This window comes from Corythoichthys intestinalis, chromosome 15 (assembly GCF_030265065.1).
Source record: "Corythoichthys intestinalis isolate RoL2023-P3 chromosome 15, ASM3026506v1, whole genome shotgun sequence".
NCBI lineage: Eukaryota > Metazoa > Chordata > Actinopteri > Syngnathiformes > Syngnathidae > Corythoichthys > Corythoichthys intestinalis.
This window is the reverse complement of record NC_080409.1, coordinates 6823035-6846362: the sequence shown is the minus strand read 5'-3', so window position 1 is coordinate 6846362 and position 23328 is coordinate 6823035. Positions and strand designations below refer to the sequence as shown.

At 40.0% G+C, this 23328-nt stretch overlaps 1 protein-coding gene across 4 annotated transcripts in view; it reads right to left on the bottom strand.

Annotated features, from left to right (window-relative positions):
• kif26ab (kinesin family member 26Ab) overlaps nt 1–23328 on the bottom strand; it is a 232519-nt gene that overhangs the window by 35093 nt on the left and 174098 nt on the right. For all 4 annotated transcript variants that reach the window (XM_057858780.1, XM_057858781.1, XM_057858782.1 and 1 more), the window contains one exon: nt 9326–9509. In XM_057858780.1, the coding sequence (XP_057714763.1) occupies nt 9326–9509 (184 nt within the window). The remainder of the gene's footprint in view (nt 1–9325; nt 9510–23328) is intronic.

Genomic DNA, 23328 nt, shown 5'->3' with positions numbered 1-23328 from the left:
TTACAATTTATTGGTTCAAAGGTTAAATTTTCTTTGATTCAGAACAAGAAAACATTTAAATTCTGTAACCAAAAGAATTGACTCAAACTATGAAAAAAGTAAAAATTACACACCCCAAAATGACTTACCTTCACCCTTGGACCTATTAATTAAAATGGGTATGGCATAATTGCTGCCAATTAAATTGATTATGAAATTCCTGCAGGATTCCTATGATGGTCATCTAATTTGTATCTGCCATCCAAGTCCTGCTCTTCTGTAATTGATATGTCACTCATTCAAAGGGTGGCGTCCATTTCAAAGGGAAAAGTGAGGAACTGTTCACAAACTTCAAGTTGTTTCATTTATGGCTTCATTCCAAATGTTTTTTTGGCTTGTTTTGCCTCAACTTACTTATGCTTAAATCAATATTACTGCAGATTCGGACACCAAGGTTCTTAAACAATATAAGCGGAAAAGCCTTTCTTGCAAAGTGCATGCTTTCCACCTAGCACTGGGGCGGTTACGTTGACTGACGTGTGCATATGTTGCGAATATAACATATGCTGTGCCATTCCACATAACTGCAGCATCTCACAGGAACGATACCAGCCAAGCAAATGCCTGAGTTATATTTATGTTGGCAAAGCCCACATACTTGAGGCCACAGAGGATTTGCTTGCTGTGCGAATGGCTACTGGTTCACTGCTTGTAGAGCCCCCCAACAAGTCCATTAGTGTGGTTTGGCAATCCTCAAATCAACACTTTGCCTAAGTCTAAAGTAAATGGATCCACTTTTGCCACAACACACTGGAACGATTTAAAAGTGAGCCTAGCAAGGACAAAGCAATACTACATAGTCCAGGGGTGTCAAACTCTTTTTGGGACACTTTTAGATCTCATGTGCCCGTACCTGTACACATAGAATTTATAATATATTGACAGTGCGCGGGGCCGATTAATAAGGGGCCTATCTACGCCAAAGCTGACTGAGTGGAAACACAGACAAAGAGCTTTTTCCGTTGAAAATTCTTGTGGTAAAATGCTGAAATCCCTGAATTCTTTATAGATATGGACGTAAAGCAGTCTCGATTCTTGGTTAAAAGCCAAAAAACCGGGCAGTTAGCATTTATTTTACGTAAATATGTCGAATGCGCTGCTAGTCTTTAAGCCATAGTGGCGCCGGCTCATCACCACAAAGAGCTTTTTGTGTTGAAAATTCTTGTAAATAAATGCTTAAATCCCTGAATTCTTTTCGATATGGATGTAAAACAGTCTTGATTCTTGGTTAGAACAAAAAACAAAAAAACGGGCAGTTAGCATCTATTTTAAGTAAATATGTCGAATGCGCTGCTAGTCTTTAAGCCATTGTGGCGCCGGCTCATCACCACAAAGAGCTTTTTGTGTTGAAAATTCTTGTAAATAAATGCTTAAATCCCTGAATCCTTGTCAATATGGATGTAAAACAGTCTTGATTCTTGGTTAAAACAAAAAACAAAAAAAACGGGCAGTTAGCATCTATTTTACGTAAATATGTCGAATGTGCTGCTAGTCTTTAAGCCATTGTGGCGCCGGCTTATCACCACAAAGAGCTTTATGAGTTGAAAATTCTGTGAACAAATGCTTAAATCCCCGAATTCTCTATAGATATGAACGTAAAACAGTCTGGATTCTTGGTTAAAAGCAAATAACCAGGCAGTTAGCATTTATTTTATGTAAATATTGCGAAATATGACGCCACTGCGGGTAATTTCTCCCATTGATTTGTTTCACAACGTTTCAAAATGCATGGGACAACAAATATAATAATTATTTTGAATCCTCGAACAAATCACTCCTGAGACTATTCTTCCTATTTGTATGCAGTACAGCTTTGTTACTTTTTAAACCTAAATCCGGCGTTGGATCGCTGCATGTGTTTGAGAATAACTGTGACCGACTGAAGCGGGGTGTTGGACGGCCCCCTACTTGAAAGCGTGGCACAGTGTCCGGGGAATGTGTCCCGTCAATATCATTAGTCTATGCTCTAGACCAGGGGTGTCCAAACTTTTTGCAAAGGGGGCCAGATTTGGTGTGGTAAAAATGTGGGGGGCCGACCTTGGCTGACGTCCTTTACGTAGAACAATATATTTAAGCAAATTTTAGCAAGCCATTCTGTGTGTCACATTTGCTTTATTTATTAATTTTTTTCAATTAATAATTTCAACAATCCCGCAACTAGCCTTTGTGGCGTTCTCTTTCGACTCTCGGGATCTTGCGAAATACTGCTGCTGTGAAATTAAACTAGCTTAAAGTTGCTTCAATTTCTCGCTGCGTATCTTGTCGTGCATGTCAGCGTGTCTTGTTTGGTAATATCGCCTCACATTGAACTCTTTAAAAACAGCGACTGTCTCTTTGCAAATGAGGCAGACACAGTTGTTGCGTATTTTAGTGAAGAAATAGTCCAGTTTCCACCTATCCTTGAAGCGTCGGCCGTCGCAGTCAGCTTTGTTTTTTTGTTGTTGATTGTTGCCATTTTAAAAAATTGGAAGTCAAGGGTCACACGGGGTAATGTTGCTTAGGGGGCTGCTGCCTTTTAGTGGGTAAAGGAGAAGGATTTAATGTGTAAGCAGTACTGCTGACCAATAAATCTGTGTGCGGGCCAGACATTATTGATCTTATGACAGAGGCTGGGGGCCGGATGAAATTTGACCACGGGCCACATTTGGCCCCCGGGCCGCACTTTGGACACGTCTGCTCTAGACTGACCAGAAAAGCTAAGTGGCTCAGCTTTAGACCGGCCAGCGTTTTAAGAGGACGCTTGCCATTCTGAAGCTAATGGTAACGCGAACGCTATGCTCATGCTAGGAGTTACATTTAGTGACTGATGATTACTCAGCACGCACCTTTGAAGGCTAAGGCAGCAATGCATGTTCTCTCTTGCCCAGGCATGAAAATGGGTCAGGGGTTAAAAAGGTGAGAAGAGTGTGGAGGACATATATTCCGGCGTTCTGCCAAAATGTGCTACATCGGCAAAACATCCTATATGAGGCGAATTTGACACCCAAAGTACTACTGTGCGCTCTCAACTTGTTTTGGTTAAATGCATACAGGCAGAATGTACTAAAAAATGCCTTAAGAAAAGACTCAAATGTAGTTATATCAAATAAGGACGGTTTAAATAGGCTATGTGAGTAATGTGGTCAACTGCTTTAAAGCTACCACAAAAAAAACACAATGGTTAAAAGTATTAGAGGGTAATACATGCAAAAAATATTTTTGAGGGAATGAAAAGGTAATTAAAATCTCAATAAAAAGAAAAATAGTGAGTACTCACCGCTTTTAACCGATGTGCGCATGCGCAGAATGTTTGCGCAAGCGCGCTGAGCATTGTGTAGACGTTTCACCGCGTAGCAAGGAATTGCCGAACACCGGTACACTGAACAACCCAACAAAATATTGAGCTCTGTCGACACACACTGTGTTTCAGTAATCTACAGGAGGCACCACAGGCACACATATACCTTGTGCTGGCCATTTTTTATTTAGAAACAAAGTTTACTTTGAAGCTAAACGTGTTAGGTGTTCAACACTGTACACGAATGTTGCACTGAAAAAAAGGCGCTACATGTCCCTGAAATACCAATTACTGTGATATTAGAAAGAAGCTTGAGTCTCTTCTTTTATATTACCGTTAAATACACAAGCTTGACGCTAACTTAATGGGAGCTATTTTTTCACGGGACATTTGGCTAGCTCTGACAGTGTTCGACGCAAGCTGCAACGAACGGCAGTAACATTGTTATACCGCAAAATATGAAAAGGATTAAAACCATTACTCACCAAATTCAGTATGCTGGCAAATCCATTCATCTAAAAAATATTGAGAGATACCTCTCCTCGTCCAGTGAACGTGAATTTGTGCTTACAGCAAGATCATCTGTCGCAATTAGCAATCTTTGACGCTATCCTTTTTTTCCACTTCAAACTTGTTTCTCACTCAGCGGCTGTGATTATAACCTCAACGAAGTTGCCCTCCCAGCTAAGCCTAGGCTAACATTTGTCTTTGTAAGTTTGTATATGTATTAGTTTGTATATTGAATTTGAAAGGAAAATGTGTGTTTTGTTTTTGGCAAACTTTTTCATGGTGCTAATCTGTTAGAGCTACACACACATGGAAAAATACTATTGTACCACGTTTTAAATGCATTCATTTTGTAGATTTTAGTTACCACGATTTGAGACGTAGGTCACCGTTTTTGACTTCAAAAAAGCGAATTTCGCCAAAAGGTGAGAAATTTTCATGCCTGATTGCCAAGATAAGAAAACAAATCTTACCGTGTTTCCAAACAAGCAAGATGGAGCGCAGCCTAGCTTGACACCAATGTCCCCTCTAAGCTGCGCGCATGCGCAATCGCGCACTGCTTGCACATACTCAGGGCACAAGTCAAACTGCAGCGCACAAAATAAAATTCAACAGAAACGTATTGTAGTGTCACTGTCAACGCCATAGTCATGTATCAGCGCCACACTCCGATTGGTGCGTTCGATACTCCAACGCGACGTTCGGGTTGGTGTGTTCCGTACGCCAACGTGACGCTCCCATTGGTGGTGAAAAGTGAGGTCGACTCCTGTGCTGATTTACTGAAGCAAGATTCTGTTGTCAATCTTTGCAAGCGCTACAGTATTAATTCATATCTAGTTTTAGAACTGGTATAATCTAGGTAATTGGACTAACAAAATTGTTTTCTGCACCATTCTGCAACATAACTCAATGAACAACAGGTGTCTAGCCAACGATATGATAAATTTCACTACACTTACGCTGCGCAACCAATCATAGCATTGAAAGTGTTGTGCATATGTGCACTGCCCATACACACCGTGCAAGTTAGCTAGCTAACAACAGTGCCACGGATTTAAGAGACGCAAATGGCCCCGATTCATCATCACCCTTATCATGGTGAAAGGAACAGTCAGCGATATTACACTTATCAAGCCAAAGCAAAGAGGAAATTCGGTTCTTTTAAGACAGATGGCAGTCGAACTATGTGCAAATGGAAGAACAAAGTGATTTTTTTTTTTTAGTTTTTTTCCTCCCCTTTTTAAAATGTCCTGTATACACTGCAAATGTATAACACCTTAAAAAGATATTTTTTCTTAAAACTAGTCAAATCATTTTCTCCATCTTATTTTGAGTGTTAACACAACAAAACAGATTAATGCGTCAGATTATTCCATTTACTTAAGTAAATATCAATATTTGTTTTCATTATGTCCATACATCTAAAGTTGTTTATTTTTCACCTAATCAAGAAAAAATGGCGTTCAAATAATATATTGAACAATAGCTATTCTTGATTAAAGAACATTTCTGTTAAGCTTTTTTTCCCCCCCCGATTAAATATACTTTTTGCTCAAAATAAGTCTGGTAAACTTATTTTCAGCTAGCTATTTTTTTATTTCATGAAATCTAAGTGAGTGAAATTTACTTCTAGTAGATTTGCACTGAAAACAAGGGAATTGAACTTGTTTTAAGGGTGTGTTTTTTGCAGTGTAGCTGCTCAGACACGGAGAATAGGAAACTTGAGTGTCCTGATTCTCTGAACAGTTTCAATGTGGTTGTTTGATATACCGTCCTCCCATTGTGGTTGTTCATTATATTTTATTTATTTAACTCACCCATGCTACAACTGGACCTTACGCAGGCCAAAGCAGGACTCTTACTATGGTTAAAGCAGGACTCTCACATATAAAATAGTACACATCTCATGAACAACGAGATTTTGGTCTTTTTCATTTTAAGTGGGCCAAGTAAATTATAATAAAAGTAAACTAATAGAATAAAATAGAACTTTATTGTCTTTGTCAGCAACGAATGAACATTATCAACAACAAAATTTTACGTGGCACTCCAGTCCAAAAATATGTGTTTAATTAAGATGAAATAAATAAATAGGAAAACCTGTACACATCTGATGTTGCTCACCATGGTCCACAGTGTGCTCAGGGAGCTTGTGCGTCTGCTCAGACACATGGAAAAATGGAGGGAACATTACTTGAGACACATCCTAAACTCCGGTGAGGAAGAAGAAGTGCAGCACATCTCATATGAGTGACACAACCCAAGCACTGCCACGATGCAAGCTGACGTGCTCCACGTACAATATGAAAATGTCACACATTGTGAACATATGACAGAAACGATGTTACCTTTTCGCCTCATAGTCGTCTCGTCAGACAAAAACTGGCATCATCTCATTATGTTCTAGTCTCCCAAGCCATGTTTTTAGCTCATCATTGTCATTAAAAAACATTTGCGAACGAAATAGTTTCGTTCTCGTCACTGTTGACGAAAACAACACTGAACAGCACTGTCAGACAGAACAACCTCACGGGCCATACATTTGACAACCCTGACGTAGCCACTTAACAGTTAAAAGACAGGTGGTACAAGAAATTAAAAAAAAAAAATACAACTGCTTTCGAATTAACACATTCACATACTTCTAACAAAGCTGTAAATGTTCATCACCTCTTTGGGAAAGAAAAAAAAACAAAAAAAAAACCTTAGGCTGCACAGATGCACACTTTACCACAGTTTTGGGCTTGTTTACAACACAGACGTAGTGTGTCTCACTGGGAAACTCACACTGTCTGGATACCTGGCACAAAAAAAGCAAGTGGTTCCTTACCAGGTGGGACCGAATCTTGTTGAGGGACTTGTGTTTTATAAATACAGGATGCCAGCTCAGACAAACAATGGCCAATAAACCACAGAGGAAGAATGATGTGTTTACACAGCGTTCTTTAATGACTGCTCCATCTCTACCCGTTTGGCTTTCATAGCACATTGCACCTAACGTGGAAATAGAAAACCTGTTGTTGACACAAACAGTCTTGCAATCTGTGACAGTCTTTTCGCTATATTCAATGAGGGGAATGGTGGTCTCAAATGTGATTGAATGTATTTGAGACCATCAAGTTGATCAGAATCCATCAGCTAACTGCCTTCTGACTGTTGTATACTGAATATTTACAAGCGCAGTGATGAGGTCATGTCTTCGCGACTGGAGATTTATTCACTTGTTGTCATGCTATTTCCTGGTGTGTTTGGGCGCAGGAGTATGCAACGAGTCTGTATTTCATTGAACACTGAAGATACGAGTAGCATACACAAAAAAAGATCTACAGAAGTACAGTGGTATCTCTACACACGGATTTAATTCGTTTCAGGACCTGGTTTGTAAGTCGAAATGGTTATTGCTGATCGGGATTTTCCCCATAAGAATACATTACAATTGAATTTGTTCCAAAGCCATAGACTTCATTATGTATTGACGGGACACAGGGCGCGGGGCCGATTTATCGGCGACCTATCTCCGTCAGAGTGGAAACACAGACAAGGAGCTTTTTACATTTAAAATTCTTGTGAATAAATGCTTAAATCCCTGAATTCTTTACAGATATGGACGTAAAACAGTCTAGATTCTTGGTTAAAAGCAAAAAAAAAAAAACAAGCAGTTAGCATTTATTTTACGTAAATATGTCGAATGTGCTGCCAGTCTTTAAGCCACTGTAGCGCCGCCTTATCACCACAAAGCTTTTTACGTTGAAATTCTTGTGAATGAATGCTTAAATCCCTGAATTCTTTACAGATATGAACGTAAAACAGTCTTGATTCTTGGTTAAACACAAAAAAACAGGCAGTTAGCATTTATTTTACTTAAATATGTTGAATATGCTGCTAGTCTTTAACCCACTGTGGCACCGCCTTATCACCAAAAAGAGCTTTTTACGTTGAAATTCCTGTGAATAAATGCTTAAATCTCTGAATTCTTCATAGATATGGATGTAAACAGTCTCCATTCTTGGTTAAAAGCAAAAAAGAACGGGCAGTTAACACTTATTTTACGTAAATATGTCCAATGTACTGCTAGTCTTTAAGCCACCGTGGCGCCGCCTTATCACCGCAAAGAGCTTTTTACGTTGAAATTCTTGTGAATAAATACTTAAATCCCTGAATTCTTTATAGATATGGACATAAAACAGTCTTGATTCTTTGTTAAAAGCAAAAAACTGTCTAGTTAGCATTTATTTTACGTAAATATGTCGAATGTGCTGCTAGTCTCCTGCTAGAATATTTTCTCGTCTGTTAATGTTCATTCCAAATTTTTGGAAACATTGATTTTTCGCAGTTGTTTCCTGGACTAAAACATTTTGAGTATTAATCGACGAAAACTAGACGAAGACTCACACATTTGAAATGGCAAAAATATGACTCAGACTGATATGTACTTCATCTTAAAGACTTAAGACGAAAATTAAAAGGGCTGCCAAAAACAACACTGATCGATATACAGTGGTACCTCTACATACGAATTTAATTCGTTCCAGGACCTTGTTTGTAAGTCGAAATGGTCGTATGTCGAGCAGGATTTTCCCATAGGAATACATTATAATTCCATTAATTCGTTCCAAAGCCTAAAAACATACACTAAATTCTTAATAAATACTGCTGGCACTGTTACAAATGGCAATTAAACATAGCAAAACAAATAAGTTATAAATAAATAATTCAGAATAATATAATAATAAGAAGAATAATTAATAATTATTCCTGTAAATAATGTAACGAATCGGATTCTAATATGGCGGACACTTTTTACTGTTCCTGAACGCACCGCGAAGCTGACGTCTCAACTCGGCCTTCAGTGAGATAGGTCGGTGCAGTAGAGATAATACTTTCGTTTTCTTGAGAGCAGTCAACTGCTTAAGACAATGGGCGTTTTGTGTTGGATAAGTTCTTAAATAAATGATAAAAACGTGACGAAGCTGGCGATTTCCTTGGCAATGTTACCACAATAATAATTGTCACCTTAACTTATAAATAGTGGCGAACGGTGGTCGGAAGAGGACCATGGAGCTGTATTGTTGAGCGAGTTCAGGGACGCGCACACCAAGCTCATATTTTTCTATAACTTGTATCTTCATTTCAAAGGTAAGCATCACTTTTTTCCTTGTTTCTCCAACTGTATCAACTTTTTTTGAAAACTGTGTTGATTTCTCACACAAGAAAATCCACCGTGCGTTCGTTTGCAGTGCTGTCATGTATTTCGAACAACTCGTCGGATGTAGAAACAAATGGCGGCTCAAATTTTACGTCGGATGTCGAAAAGATCGTGTGTCGAAGTGATCGTATGTAGAGGTACCACTGTATTTATTTTTATTCAGCAAAATCCCTAACTGCTAAACAAGACACGTTGTTAAGCCTCATGTGTGATTTGTTGTAAAACACTGTTCGGGCTTTGAAATGTGGATCATATGATGAAACGGCTCACATACTGTAATGATGGTAGCTTTTTACCTTTCCCATCCCTGGGTTCTCTTTCACTTTGGACACAGCGCGGAGCAGGCATGGCGGGGCAGCGGGGGGTGACACCTGCAGGATGCCACTAAAGTTGGTGGGGTAGATGGAGGGCTCCTGTGGATGGAGCAGCGAAGGTTGCTGCTTCTTTCGTTTGGAGGACAGGTTGAGCTTCTGAGCAGCCCTGCAAGGAAACAAGAACAATGAAAGTAATTCTTTTAAACTAGAAAATGCCATTTCTGGAGAAATTGTGATGGTAGCTTTGCGTTAGCAGGTAAACCTCTTGGGGTCACTTCCTGCTGATTTCAAGTCACTTCCCGTTGATTTGGGGACACTTCAGAGTCACTTCCTGTTGATACTTTAATGCATATGGCCGTCAATGGCATCAACATACATATGCATCAATGGAATCAAAGTATATTAGCATTAATAGAATTGACATGCATGGCCGTCATTGGCAAGGATGTACATGGCTGTCAATAGCATGGACGTGCATGGCTGTAAATGGCATGGACTTACTTGGGCACCAGTTGAATGTTTTTGGTCAAAAATCATAACCGCCCATGTTTTCCTGCCTTTGAAAATGAATGGGAAATTTTGACATTAGAAATTAATGGAAATACAGTGGGGCAAATAAGTATTTAGTCAACCACTAATTGTGCAAGTTCTCATGTCTCATGTCATGAGGGACAGAATGTGGAAAAAAAACAGAAAATCACATTGTTTGATTTTTAAAAATATAAAGAAAATATTTGCAAATCATGGTGGAAAATAAGTATTTGGTCAATACAAAAAGTTCATGTCAATACTTTGTTATGTACCCTTTGTTGGCAATAATGGAGGCCAAACATTTTCTGTACCTCTACACAAGCTTTTCACACACTGTTGCTAGTATTTTGGCCCATTCCTCCATGCAGATCTCCTCTAGAGCAGTGATGTTTTGGGACTGTCGTTGAGCAACACAGACTTTCAACTCCCTCCACAAATTTTCTATGGGGTTGAGATCTGGAGACTGGCTAGGCCACTCCAGGACCTTGAAATGCTCCTTACGAAGTCACTCCTTTGTTGCCCTGGCTGTGTGTTTGGGATCATTGTCACGCTGAAAGACCCAGCCACGTCTCATCTTCAATGCCCTTGCTGATGGAAGGAGATTTTCACTCAAAATCTCTCGATAAATGGCCCCAGTCAGTCTTTCGTTTACACAGATCAGTCGTTCTGGTCCCTTTGCAGAAAAACAGCCCCAAAGCATGATGTTTCCACCCCCCATGCTTCACAGTGGGTATGGTGTTCTTCAGATGCAATTCAGTATTCTTTTTTCCTCCAAACACGAGAACCTGTATTTCTACCAAAAAGCTCTATTTTGGTTTCATCTGACCATAACACAGTCTCCCAGTCCTCTTCTGGATCATGCAAATGCTCTCGAGCGAACCGCAGACAGGCCTGGATGTGACGTTCTTCAGCAGGGGGACACGTCTGGCAGTGCAGGATTTGAGTGCCTGGGGCATTGTGTTACTGACAGTAGCCTTTGTTACTGTGGTCCCAGCTCTCTTTAGGTCATTCACTAGGTCCCCCTGTGTGGTTCTGGGATTTTTGCTCACCGTTCTTGTTATCATTTTGACGTCACGGGGTGAGATCTTGCATGGATCCCCAGATCGAGGGGAGATTATCAGTGCTCTTGTATGTCTTCCATTTTCTAATAATTGCTCCCACAGTTGATTTCTTTACACCAAGCGTTTTACCTATTGCAGATTCAGTCTTCCCAGCCTGGTGCAGGTCTACAATTTTGTCTCTGGTGTCCTTCGACACCTCTTTGGTCTTGTCCATAGTGGAGTTTGGAGTGTGACTGACTGAGGTTGAGGACAGGTGTCTTTTATACTGATAATGAGTTAAAACAGGTGCCATTAATACAGGTAACGAGTGAAGCCTCGTTAGACCTCGTTGGAAGAAGTTAGACATCTTTGACAGCCAGAAATCTTGCTTGTTTGTAGGTGACCAAATACTTATTTTCCACTTTAATTTGGAAATAAATTCTTTAAAAATCAAACAATGTGATTTTCTGTTTTTTTCCACATTCTGTCTCTCATGGTTGAGGTTTACCCATGTTGACAATTACAGGCCTCTCTAATCTTTTCAAGTAGGAGAACTTGCACAATTGGTGGTTGACTAAATACTTATTTGTCCCACTGTACGTACATTGCAATGGCATCCCATTAGAAACGAATGGGAAAATTTGGGGCGAATTTTGGGGGAACCATAGGTTTTTGCAAATTCTGTAAACAACTTTTTTGCCCCTTACCTTTCTGAAGTTTTCAGTGTATGATTTATGTGAATTGGATAAAAAATCTGGGACTAGTGCTGCTACGATGAATTGATTAACTCGAGTAATTCGATTAGAAGATCAGCTTCAAATACAATTTTGCAGCTTCGAGGATTCATTTCATTAGAGTGGCGCTGTCATGGTTTCTCTAGTGGCAACAGTGGATGTGGCATAACTTGTCTAACGGCTGAATCCAACTGCTCCCCTGTTAAGGCCAACTTAAGTTTGTCAGTTTTTGTTTGAGCTAATATGTTTGTTTACGCATTCGTAATTTAGTTTAGAAGTATAGTTAGATTTTTTTTGTGGGAATATGTGTTTGAACGATTTGTTAAGAGCTTTGTAAAAAACAAAAAAAAAAGTTAGCGTTTTATAGCATTTAAGCTAGCGAACGTTTGCGATGCAAGTTAGCCAATTGTTCTTTCGTTGAACGTACTTAGATCCTCATTTATTCTATTTATTTATTTTTTTTAAATAATAGCTGCAGCCCTAATCAGAAGTGAACAAATTCACTAGGTTCCATTACCGAGAAAGACGCTGCAGTCATGCATCTTTTTTACAGCCTATTCTGATATTTTGCCTACCCCAAGGGACTATCATAGGGGACTATTGACATAGCCGTGAAGCGCATTGATTTGATCTGGATCGAACAAACAAATATCGCTCACATTGGTGGAACAATAACAACAACTGAAAGCCTCTCCTCTGGGGCAATCACAACATATATTATCCTCCCCTCTCAAAAATCAAAGCTAACATGCAGTGCTGTTATTTTCCGACTTAGCATACAGAGAATGCAGTTCGGTGTATAAAAGATTTGCCCCCTTGTGAATGTGGTGAAATGTTGTTTTAAGATGATAATTTCATTCAGAGGGGGAAAATATTATGAATGAGCTGACTGTGTGGAAAAGGTAATTGCCGCTTGTTAAATCATGGGAATAACTAACAGGCTTTTGCGGCCCACACTCAAGACTGATTACACTCAGACCTGTCAATCAAGAAATTGCTTCAATGGAACACATCTAACTAAATAAAGTCTGCCATAAGACAAAATGTTTGATCTCTGTAGGCCTTTATTTAGTGTGGAATATGAATTCCAAAACTCCATAAGTGAGCATAGAAAATCATTTAGACTAAAGACGCGTCTCTTGCGATTGCAATGTTGCAGTTGGCTTTCAAACTTTACGATTTCATGTACAAATTTAAATGTGCTGTGATTATACGTTGTGGCTTTGAGTACTCCACAAAAAGACGTTGGATTTAACCCTTTAACACCGAACGTGTCGGCAGCGACGCGTTTAACCATGTCGTCTTTGAAGCTTCGTCACGCTGTAATTACGTCACCCACGTGCCGCTGGTTGGTCTCATTTGAAAGTACGGAAGTTTATGTCCACACCAGTTTTTATTTGAAGTCAATCGACCAAGAAAAACGGGAGATATTGTCATTTGAGTTTTATAGTTTTATTGCACTCATAAATATGCATTAAAACGCTGCATGGACCATGTATCTATCTCCATATTTCCATCATTTCTTGTCCTTTTTCAAAACCGAAAGAAGCACAAAAGACTACATATCCCAAGAGTCGTTGTGATGTCAAGAAGGACGAACCGAATGTGGACATTTGTTGAAAAAAAAAATTAAATACATTTCCGAGCGAGGCGCCAACTCAGGAAAAGGAGGCATGCTGAAGCAAACAACGGCCAGTTTGAGCGAGCGACTTTGAAACGTGCAGAATGAATCTAAAACTAAATTTAGCGCAAGCTAATGCATTATTTCATTAACTCAAGGAAGAAGATGAGCCGTATTTGCCGTTGTTTTCCTGGGATGAGTCGGCATTTCTACGAGTAGAAGTGACAGGCTGACAGCAGCGCGCAAACGGGACGGAGTAGGCTGTGTGACGTTGTGTGTGACGCAGCTCCGTGACCTGTTCATGCAGAAGCTTTATTGAGTTCGCAGAAAAAAAAAAAAACTTTATTGGGTCGTATGCCAAAAGTTGAATTGAACTGAACTACTTGTCAGTATTTTTTTAAATACTTTTTTTCAATGTTACATACATTTTTCTTCAAGAAAATTTTATAAAGATGAGTGTTCGAGAAGCTTGGTTGCATGTACGTAAATACTTTAGATAAGGTGATGGGTATAATACCTAACTTCACAAAGAGATATCCTCCAAACCCTTTTAGTGTTGGATGATATATATATAATTTTTTTTTTTTTTTCTCACTATTTTGCACTGTATATAATCCGTTTTGACCATAGTATGTGTAAAGGCCAAAAACGCCTATGACCATATTTGCTGTTTGTGTTGAATTGTCAGACATAAAACTATTCAATCTTATTTTTTTCTATTGAATGTTTATCCTAACAAGTAGAATAAATATTATCTAGCTTCAAAACGTTTGGTCCAGCATGTTTGGTTGTCAATGGGACATCAACATTACAAATTTTGAAAAAATATTTTGGGATTTTTTTGTCTTTTTGGGTCCAAAATGTGGATTATAATTGGTCAGTGAAGAAAACAACAGTTTGGAAATGAAGTTCAAGGTGTCCTTAAAAAAGGGACCCAACTTGGCCATTGTGAACAATTTTTTCTTTGAAATATAAAGGCAACATCAAATGCATGCAAATTCGGCCAAAATAGGCTTAGGTGTTAAAGCGTTACAAAAAAAAAAAAAACAAAAAAAAAAAACAGGTATTTGGGCAACCATGACTGAGAGTGGTGGTTGCTATTGTTATGTTTTGATGTTTTCTGTTCAATAAAGGCGCCGTTTCTTGGGGTTGTGCGGTGTATTGGGCATAGAGCAGCAAGTGTGAAACATGAAAACTGTCTCTATCATTCTTCTCCACGTTGTTCGCCACAGTACTGTACACAGTGATGGAAAATCAATTGCACATTAAACCCTTTATGGAGTCCTTTTACTATCACTACATTACAGCAGTGTTGTCTTCCTCAACAGTGACAATAACGAAAATATTTCGTCGACGAACATTTTATTCATGAAGATGACATCACGATGACGAGCTAAAAACGTGGCTTTGGAGACCAGAACATAACTAAACAAATGCCAGTTTTCATCTGACGAGACGACAACAAGACGAAGATGCGACATAGTTTCTGTCATGTGTTCACAATGCGTGATATTTTTATATTGTACGTGGAGTACATCAGCTTGCATCGTAGCAGTGTTTGGGTCGTGTCACTCATGTGAGATACCATTTTTTGGCCCCGATACCGATACCTGGCTGTGCAGTATCGGCCGATACCGATACCATACCGATACCACCCCGTTATAAGTATATATATATGTGTGTATATATATATGTTTTGTTTGTTTTTTTTTCCCCAAAAGAGATACATAATTGGATGTGAAATCATTCTATCAAGGCTTTGTCAGGCTGTTGCTTACCTTTGCAAAATAGGAAAAAGACTAGTACAAAGTGAATAGTCTACTAAACCCTAGTAGACAATAGTTGAATAAACCTTTGGCTCTCAAAGGCCAAAATAGTGCTACATTTGTGAAATTAATAAAACATGTATAATGCTAGCCCAACAGTACGGAAGTAAAAATAAATTCATAATAATAAACTCTGAATGAACTGAATAAACTTTTTTAAACCTCTCAAAGGCCAAACAGTGCAACTTTCATGAAATTATTGTCACATTCTGCTGCTGGTTAGACTGTGTTTTGTTGCTGGGCTGGTCGTGGGGGCGTTCCTGACGTCGCACCTGAATCCAATGCAGGCTCATCAGCGCAGCATTTAAGCACGGGTGGTCTCAAAGATATTTGCCTTGCTGATCGCCATTTGACATCTCGCACTAGAGTCTCGCTACATTTGCTTGTTATGCCCCTGCATTGTTTTTTTCTGTTAGTGTGCTGCTCTCGTTTGTAACCTCTACCATGTGCAGGTATTTGAGTGTTTTTATTTTGGCTTTTTGGCTCGCTGTCTATCGTCTTAGTTAACCTTCGAGTTTGTAGTATTGAGCTCCGTCGACCTGCTGTCACGGGGTCCTTTTGATATTTCTTCTATCCCGCGATCACATGTTATTTTTCTGTTTTCAATCATTAAACCCTTGTACGTATCCCCTGCTTGTTGTTTGCTTCGAGTTCCAACTTTGTTTCCGCATGTGCGGACGCTAACAATTATAAGTAATAATAATTGACCACATCATCACCGTCACTCTATTAGCCTCCTTTTTTCGGGAGGGGGGAGTCCCTTATTTATATTTCTGAAAGGTGGCAACCCTACTTTGGAAACACTTCCCAAATTACTGCGGCATTTCTTTCAGTAAAACACAATAAAAGTAAAGTAGACGTAGTGAACTGACCAGAGATTGTTGCTCCGATCCAGTGCCCTTCCTCTGGATAGCAGTCCTGGTCTTGCAGGCTCAAACTCGTTGTGTTCGTTCACATTTCATCTTCAAATGTTTTATCAGGTTCAAGGTTTTGAAGTTGGCCGATTTAACTCCACATCTGGAAAGTTTCAGGCCGCAAATCTTGCATGCAGCCATTGATTTTAATCGACGGGATTTCTATTTTGAAATACTTCCCGACCGCCGCTATTTCTCCTGGTTTCTCCATAAGAAAAAGCGGCCTTGTCATTGGTTAGGAGTGGCTATTGGCCCGCTCTCATTGGTCTGGAGCAGGCCAATAGCGATAGCTGCTTGGTGTTCACGTGTCATCACACAACGGTGAGACATGTCACAGAGACGGAGTGTAGTGAGCGCCAGGAGGAAAAAAAGGCTGCGGCCAAATGTTATAATAATGGACCGGTAAATGGTATCGGCGCTGTCTTTGTTGGTACTCGCCGATACCGATACCACCATTTAGGGCTGCATCGGTGCCCCCTGCTGATACTAGTATCGGTATCGGTGCATCTTTAGTTATATACATACATATATATGCATGTATGTACGTATATATATACATATATTATTATAATATATAAGTTATAACTTTATTAACATTGTTTTGTTTGTAACAGAAAAGACTTAAAACGCATCAATTTGCCTGAATAAAAAAAAAAAAAGTCACATCCAAACTGTAAAAATACACTCAAGGTATAATAAATTAAAATTGCTCAGCAACATTAACTCATGAGGACAATATGTCAAAAAATCTGACCGATAAATCAAAACTGAATAGAAGAAAAACAACATCAACACGATGTCATTGGTTGATTGTCATTTTTGCTGCTCGCAGTATCACCTTTGCAATGGTGAGGGGTTATTTTGGACTGAGCACGCTAACAGTGCTCACTGGTTTACTTATGTAACACTGACAAAGTTGGCAACTTGTTGGCAATATTTGGCACGTTTTTGCCGAAAAACAATCAAGCGGCTTATAAATTTGATTGGAGTTAAATGTCTTTAAGTGACATCTTAATTGATTTGGCTTCCCGCTGTCCGCTACAAGCATTTTTAGACGCAGTAAACAGAGTGGTCTTTCCTTGTCTCCCACTGTATTAAAAGTCAAAGCCAAAAGCCAAACGGCCCGAAAATAGCGCATTCTAGGCAGCCAGGGGGGAACCGGAGGCGAGGGCGGTCGCCATGAAGATCCCAAGCCGAAAATGGCACTTCTCGAGCGGACACGTGAGAACCGGAGAAGACGAAAGGACAGTGGGTTGCTGCGTGAGCCCGGCCAGAAAACGGCACACAGCTCTTCATATCTCTTTGCTGTGTTTGGTGTGTTTGCTTTGCTTGGTTCATAAACACTGCGCACACTCTGAAAATGAGAGCGCCGCTGCCACCTACTGAGTGGATGTGCAAGTACACTTTATTCTAGTACAGCAAAAAAAGTATGTTCCTCGAGGTCACATGCGCCACCCCTGGCATCACTCTGCGCCCGCCTGGGGGGGCACACCCCACTATTTGAGAAGTACTGGGCTACAGAAACCTGATTAGGGTGGGTAAACAGGACGCGACGTAGCACAAGGACAGCGACTCAACAAGATCTCGATCTGACAAGTGCAATGCAAAAATGCTGGGTTTATATGCACCAGGGGTGTCAACTGCCACCCCAAAAGACAGGCTTGCCACCCCAGATGCCTCCTCACCAGTTGACACCGGAGGACAAAAAAAAAAACGCTCGGATCAATTGGATATTTATGAGTGCGAAACTCCGAAATCAGACTGCTGTGAACACAGCACGAGTTAACGTCAGATTACAGTGCCTTGCAAAAATATTCGGCCCCCTTGAATCTTGCAACCTTTCGCCACATTACAGGCTTCAAACATAAAGATATGAAATTTAATTTTTTTGTCAAGAATCAACAACAAGTGGGACACAATCGTGAAGTGGAACAACATTTATTGGATAATTTAAACTTTTTTAACAAATAAAAAACTGAAAAGTGGGGCGTGCAATATTATTCGGCCCCTTTACTTTCAGTGCAGCAAACTCACTCCAGAAGTTCAGTGAGGATCTCTGAATGATCCAATGTTGTCCTAAATGACCGATGATGATAAATAGAATCCACCTGTGTGTAATCAAGTCTCCGTATAAATGCACCTGCTCTTTGATAGTCTCAGGGTTCTGTTTAAAGTGCAGAGAGCATTATGAAAACCAAGGAACACACCAGGCAGGTCCGAGATACTGTTGTGGAGAAGTTTAAAGCCAGATTTGGATACAAAAAGATTTCCCAAGCTTTAAACATCTCAAGGAGCACTGTGCAAGCCATCATTTTGAAATGGAAGGAGCATCAGACCACTGCAAATCTACCAAGACCCGGCCGTCCTTCCAAACTTTCTTCTCAAACAAGGAGAAAACTAATCAGAGATGCAGCCAAGAGGCCCATGATCACTCTGGATGAACTGCAGAGATCTACAGCTGAGGTGGGAGAGTCTGTCCATAGGACAACAATCAGTCGTACACTGCACAAATCTGGCCTTTATGGAAGAGTAGCAAGAAGAAAGCCATTTCTCAAAGATATCCATAAAAAGCCTCATTTAAAGTTTGCCACAAGCCACCTGGGAGACACACCAAACATGTGGAAGAAGGTGCTCTGGTCAGATGAAACCAAAATTGAACTTTTTGGCCACAATGCAAAACGATATGTTTGGCGTAAAAGCAACACAGCTCATCACCCTGAACACACCATCCCCACTGTCAAACATGGTGGTGGCAGCATCATGGTTTGGGCCTGCTTTTCTTCAGCAGGGACAGGGAAGATGGTTCAAATTGACGGGAAGATGGATGCAGCCAAATACAGGAACATTCTGGAAGAAAACCTGTTGGTATCCGCACAAGACCTTAGACTGGGACGGAGATTTATCTTCCAACAGGACAATGATCCAAAACATAAAGCCAAATCTACAATGGAATGGTTAAAAAATAAACGTATCCAGGTGTTAGAATGGCCAAGTCAAAGTCCAGACTTGAATCCAATTGAGAATATGTGGAAAGAGCTGAAGACTGCTGTTCACAAACACTCTCCATCCAACCTCACTGAGCCCGAGCTGTTTTGCAAGGAAGAATGGGCAAGAATGTCAGTCTCTCGATGTGCAAAACTGATAGAAACATACCCCAAGCGACTTGCAGCTGTAATTGGAGCAAAAGGTGGCGCTACAAAGTATTAACGCAAGGGGGCCGAATAATATTGCACGCCCCACTTTTCAGTTTTTTATTTGTTAATAAAGTTTAAATTATCCAATAAATTTTGTTCCACTTCACGATTGTGTCCCACTTGTTGTTGATTCTTGACAAAAAACTAGAATTTTATATCTTTATGTTTGAAGCCTGAAATGTGGCGAAAGGTTGCAAGGTTCAAGGGGGCCGAATACTTTTGCAAGGCACTGTAGCTGCGGCATACAGTGTTATAGAGTCTAATCAGCTCAGGTGATGCAAGCAGCGAGTTATTTTTTGGAAAGAGCAAAGGTACTAGTTGTTACAAAGGTAGAAAACACAACAAAAATGACGTAAAATTGGATTTACTCTCCATCCAGACATTTAGGTTTAAAGAACCGTGTTATTCTATTGCAAGTGAGCGCAATCTTTGCATCTTTAAGGCTCATAAAGACGTACTGTATTTGTCTGAGAAACGCCCGGCCATACTGCTACATTTTGGAAAGTCTAATTCTAATAAAGTCAGCCAATACCACACAGTCAGACAATGGCAATTGAGTTTTCTTCCTGTCCAGCTCACGGATACCTCTGCGTGGTCTGCAGGGACTATAGACATACTTAGGCATGGTATCTCCTTAATCAACAAATACCCCATCTGTAGATGCAAGGTCACAGAGAGTGCAGTGCTTCCTGAATTCACTAAAACTGCGCTGTAGTTGTTGGGATGGCACATGGGAGCAGCAACACAAGTGCGTATTAACACGAACAAGCAAGCCTCATCGGACCTTCTCAGGGTTCCTCTGGGCAGTCGGGTCCGCTGCCAAAAACACACCCTTTGTCCTCGAGTGAAAACTATCAGCACCCACCCCTCCCTCTCAACACTCCCCTCGCCTCTCCACTGTACGCCCCCCTGCAGCGACAACCCTTGAGCACAATCAGGGAACACACTGCCGGTTGATGGAATAATTATTGCATCCAAGAGGACTACAGGACAAGGTTTTCCCATGGGAGTTGCTGATGTGTGATAGCATGCCGGCTGGATTGTACGGATGAAAAAAATGATTGGGATGGAGGAGATGGAAATGGAAGAAAGTAGGGGTGTGTATTGCCTCATATCTGACGATACGATTTGTATCACGATTCACAGGTCACAAATAGATTTGATCCTGATTAATCCCAATACTACACTTGAAGACAATAATTGCAATACTTGTATATCACTTAAAAAAAAAAATCAAAATAGTACAAAAAGTACATTTATATCAATGCATTCCTGAAACCTCATCCAGCGCTCAAGAAAAAAATGTTTTTCTTTTATGTTTGAACAACATATGGCTTTCATTATTACATTTTCTCTTTTTAGTGCAAACCTGCTTTAGTCCAAACCTGCTTAAATGCAGTATTCTAAATACTCCATGCCTCCGTTTTTGCAGTCAAAATCAGTGTCACGCCAGCGGGAGGGTTCTTTCCTGTCTAGGTACAGTATATTTTCATGTCTCTTCCTGTTTTATTTTTAAGTATCACCTTCCTATTTCCACAGCTCATCCTTCCTGCTGCCTCACCTTGTCTCTGATTGTGATTACCTATTGCTCTCACCTGTATCCCGTTCTTAATGTGCTTAAATTGTTTTTCACTCCCTAGTTTTTGCCAAAGTGTCTTTGCCCTTTGTTGCCATTACAGCCCGACTTCATAGTAATTCTAGGTTGTTTGTTTACATGGTGACAATCCAAGAATACGACTAATTTCATGTTTGCATTGACAGTGTTTCACAAAAGTGAGTGCACCCCTTGCATTTCTGCAGATATTTAAGTATATCTTTTCATGGGACAACACTGACAAAATGACACTTTGACACCAAGTCAAAAAGGGTGACCTACGTGAATTGTGTAGATCCGAGGAGAAAATATTTTTTTTGGGGGGGGGGGGGTCGGAGATTTTATTTAATCATAATTATTATTATTTTTATTATTATCATCAGAAATCGGTCCTTTAAAAAAGTGACTCTTGGACAGTCAGCAAATCCTTCTGGCTGCTTCGGTGACGAGAAGCAATCATAGGCCCAAACTGCGATCCATTGTTCCAATCGCGAGCACTCTTCACCTGTACATGGAGTGCTTGGAGAGCCTTTGGTTGCATTGCAAAGCTGCGAAAACAAAAAGCAGGCCTTATCCACACCTGAGCAGACCAGAGCGCAGCATACACACTTGCCAGCATTTGCTAGCAGATTGAATTTGGTGAGTAATGGTTTCAATCGTTTTCATATTTTGCGATATAATAAAGTTACTGTCGTTCGTTGCAGCTTGCGTTGAACACTGCCAGAGCTAGCCAAATCTCGCGTGAAAAAATAGCTCCCGTTATATTAGCGTCAAGCTTGTGTATTTAGCGGTAATATAAACAAAGAAACACTCTGTTGAGCCAAATTAAGCGGTATGCTCTCGGATGGAGGGGGGTGCCTCGCATCGATCTCGTCATCCGCCTGAGACACGTTATTTTCGACTGGGACTTGATCTGACGTCCGATGTCGGCACAACACCGGCCCGACGAGTGGTAGGAATGATTCTTGCTTCTTAAAGCTTTTCAGAAATACATTGAACCCTTGTTTTTCACGGTTAATGGGGACCAGAACCCGCCGCAATAAGTGAAAACCGCGAAGTAGACCCCCCCCATTTTTTGTGCGTGTTCAATGTATTTATTCAAATTTAACATAGGAAAAAAGATATAAAAACGATAAGTATCATAGTACAGTAAAGTACAGTATTTTTTGGGATTAAAAATATATATTCTGATTCAGCAACTTTGTTTTTGATTGAAGCAACTTTTTTTTGGATTGAATAATAAAGACACAAATCTACCTCCATAGTTATTGAGAGAGAAAGAAATTAAGAAAGCTTTAAAAATAAAAGCCACCGGGGAGTCTTGATTTTTTTTTTTTTTTTTTAAGATTTATATTTCATTATATAGACTTGCCACGTAAGGAAAGGAGATTGAGGGATAAAAAAAAAGGAGTTGGATGAGGCTGCTCAAGGCAGTGGATACCTCATCAGCTGGGTTAATAGCACACTTGGTAAGCATAGGTTTGCAAGGATAGTCGGGTATAAAATACAATTATAAACACAATTACAATGTTATTTTTATATAATATTTTATGTCATTGCTTTATAAATTATTAGGTGCCAGAGTTGTTAAATATGGATAATAATGAAATAATAGCTTTGAGAAAACTGTGCTGTTGGTGGCTTAGTGACCATCTGATGTGGTTTGTTTTCGGATGAACAACAAGTTAAGGAAGTTTTGATGCAGAGGTTGAAGGAAGAAAAGAGGCAGACTGACTGAGTCACAGCCAGAAAGTGTTGATGACAGTGTTGATTTCTATTCACTGTTGCCCCTGTTCTCCGGGAATATTTCAAAAAAGAAAATGCCAATCAAAAAGAGCTGCTATGGAACGAAGAGAAGAAACGACTCGAGACATTACGACATATGAAGGGTGTTTTCTTCATACGTTTCCCGAAAACAAAAACTTGGAGGAAAAAATGTGAAGAATGGATCAACTTGCGTGGACGTCCAAAAGACCAGTTTAACGTCAGCAATTTGAAACCATTCAAATTTCACATGCAGTAAACATTTTGTTGGGGGCCATGGTCCTACAGAGGATGACGAGGTAAGCCATTTTCATAGTTTTACTTATTTTTTAGCGTGGCGTTTTGGTGTGCTGCTTCTGTCTGACAATGAATGGCCTGAAAAAAATTAGGATGGTATCTGACTGCCACTGTTATATATAAGTAAGACAGGGCATATGGTTGTAAAGGATAGATTGTTGAAACAGGAGAATGTCACTGTTAGTGGCGTAAGGCAATGCACACAAGAAAAAGGTGTCGATAAAAAAGCTAATTCTGGATCAGGTCGGCTCGTCTTTTTCACCCCTCGACACTCAAGCCATCTCTTTAACTGAACATTTGTATGTTCTTCCACATCTTTACCAGTGAATTTGGCACCGGGGACATCATTTTAGGACAGAATTGGTAGATTTAGCTCAGTAAACATTTCGTTTGTACACTATTTCCATTAATCTACTATTAGGAACAAATGGGAGGTTGACCTGCCTAGCCACAATTGCTAACGTCATGAA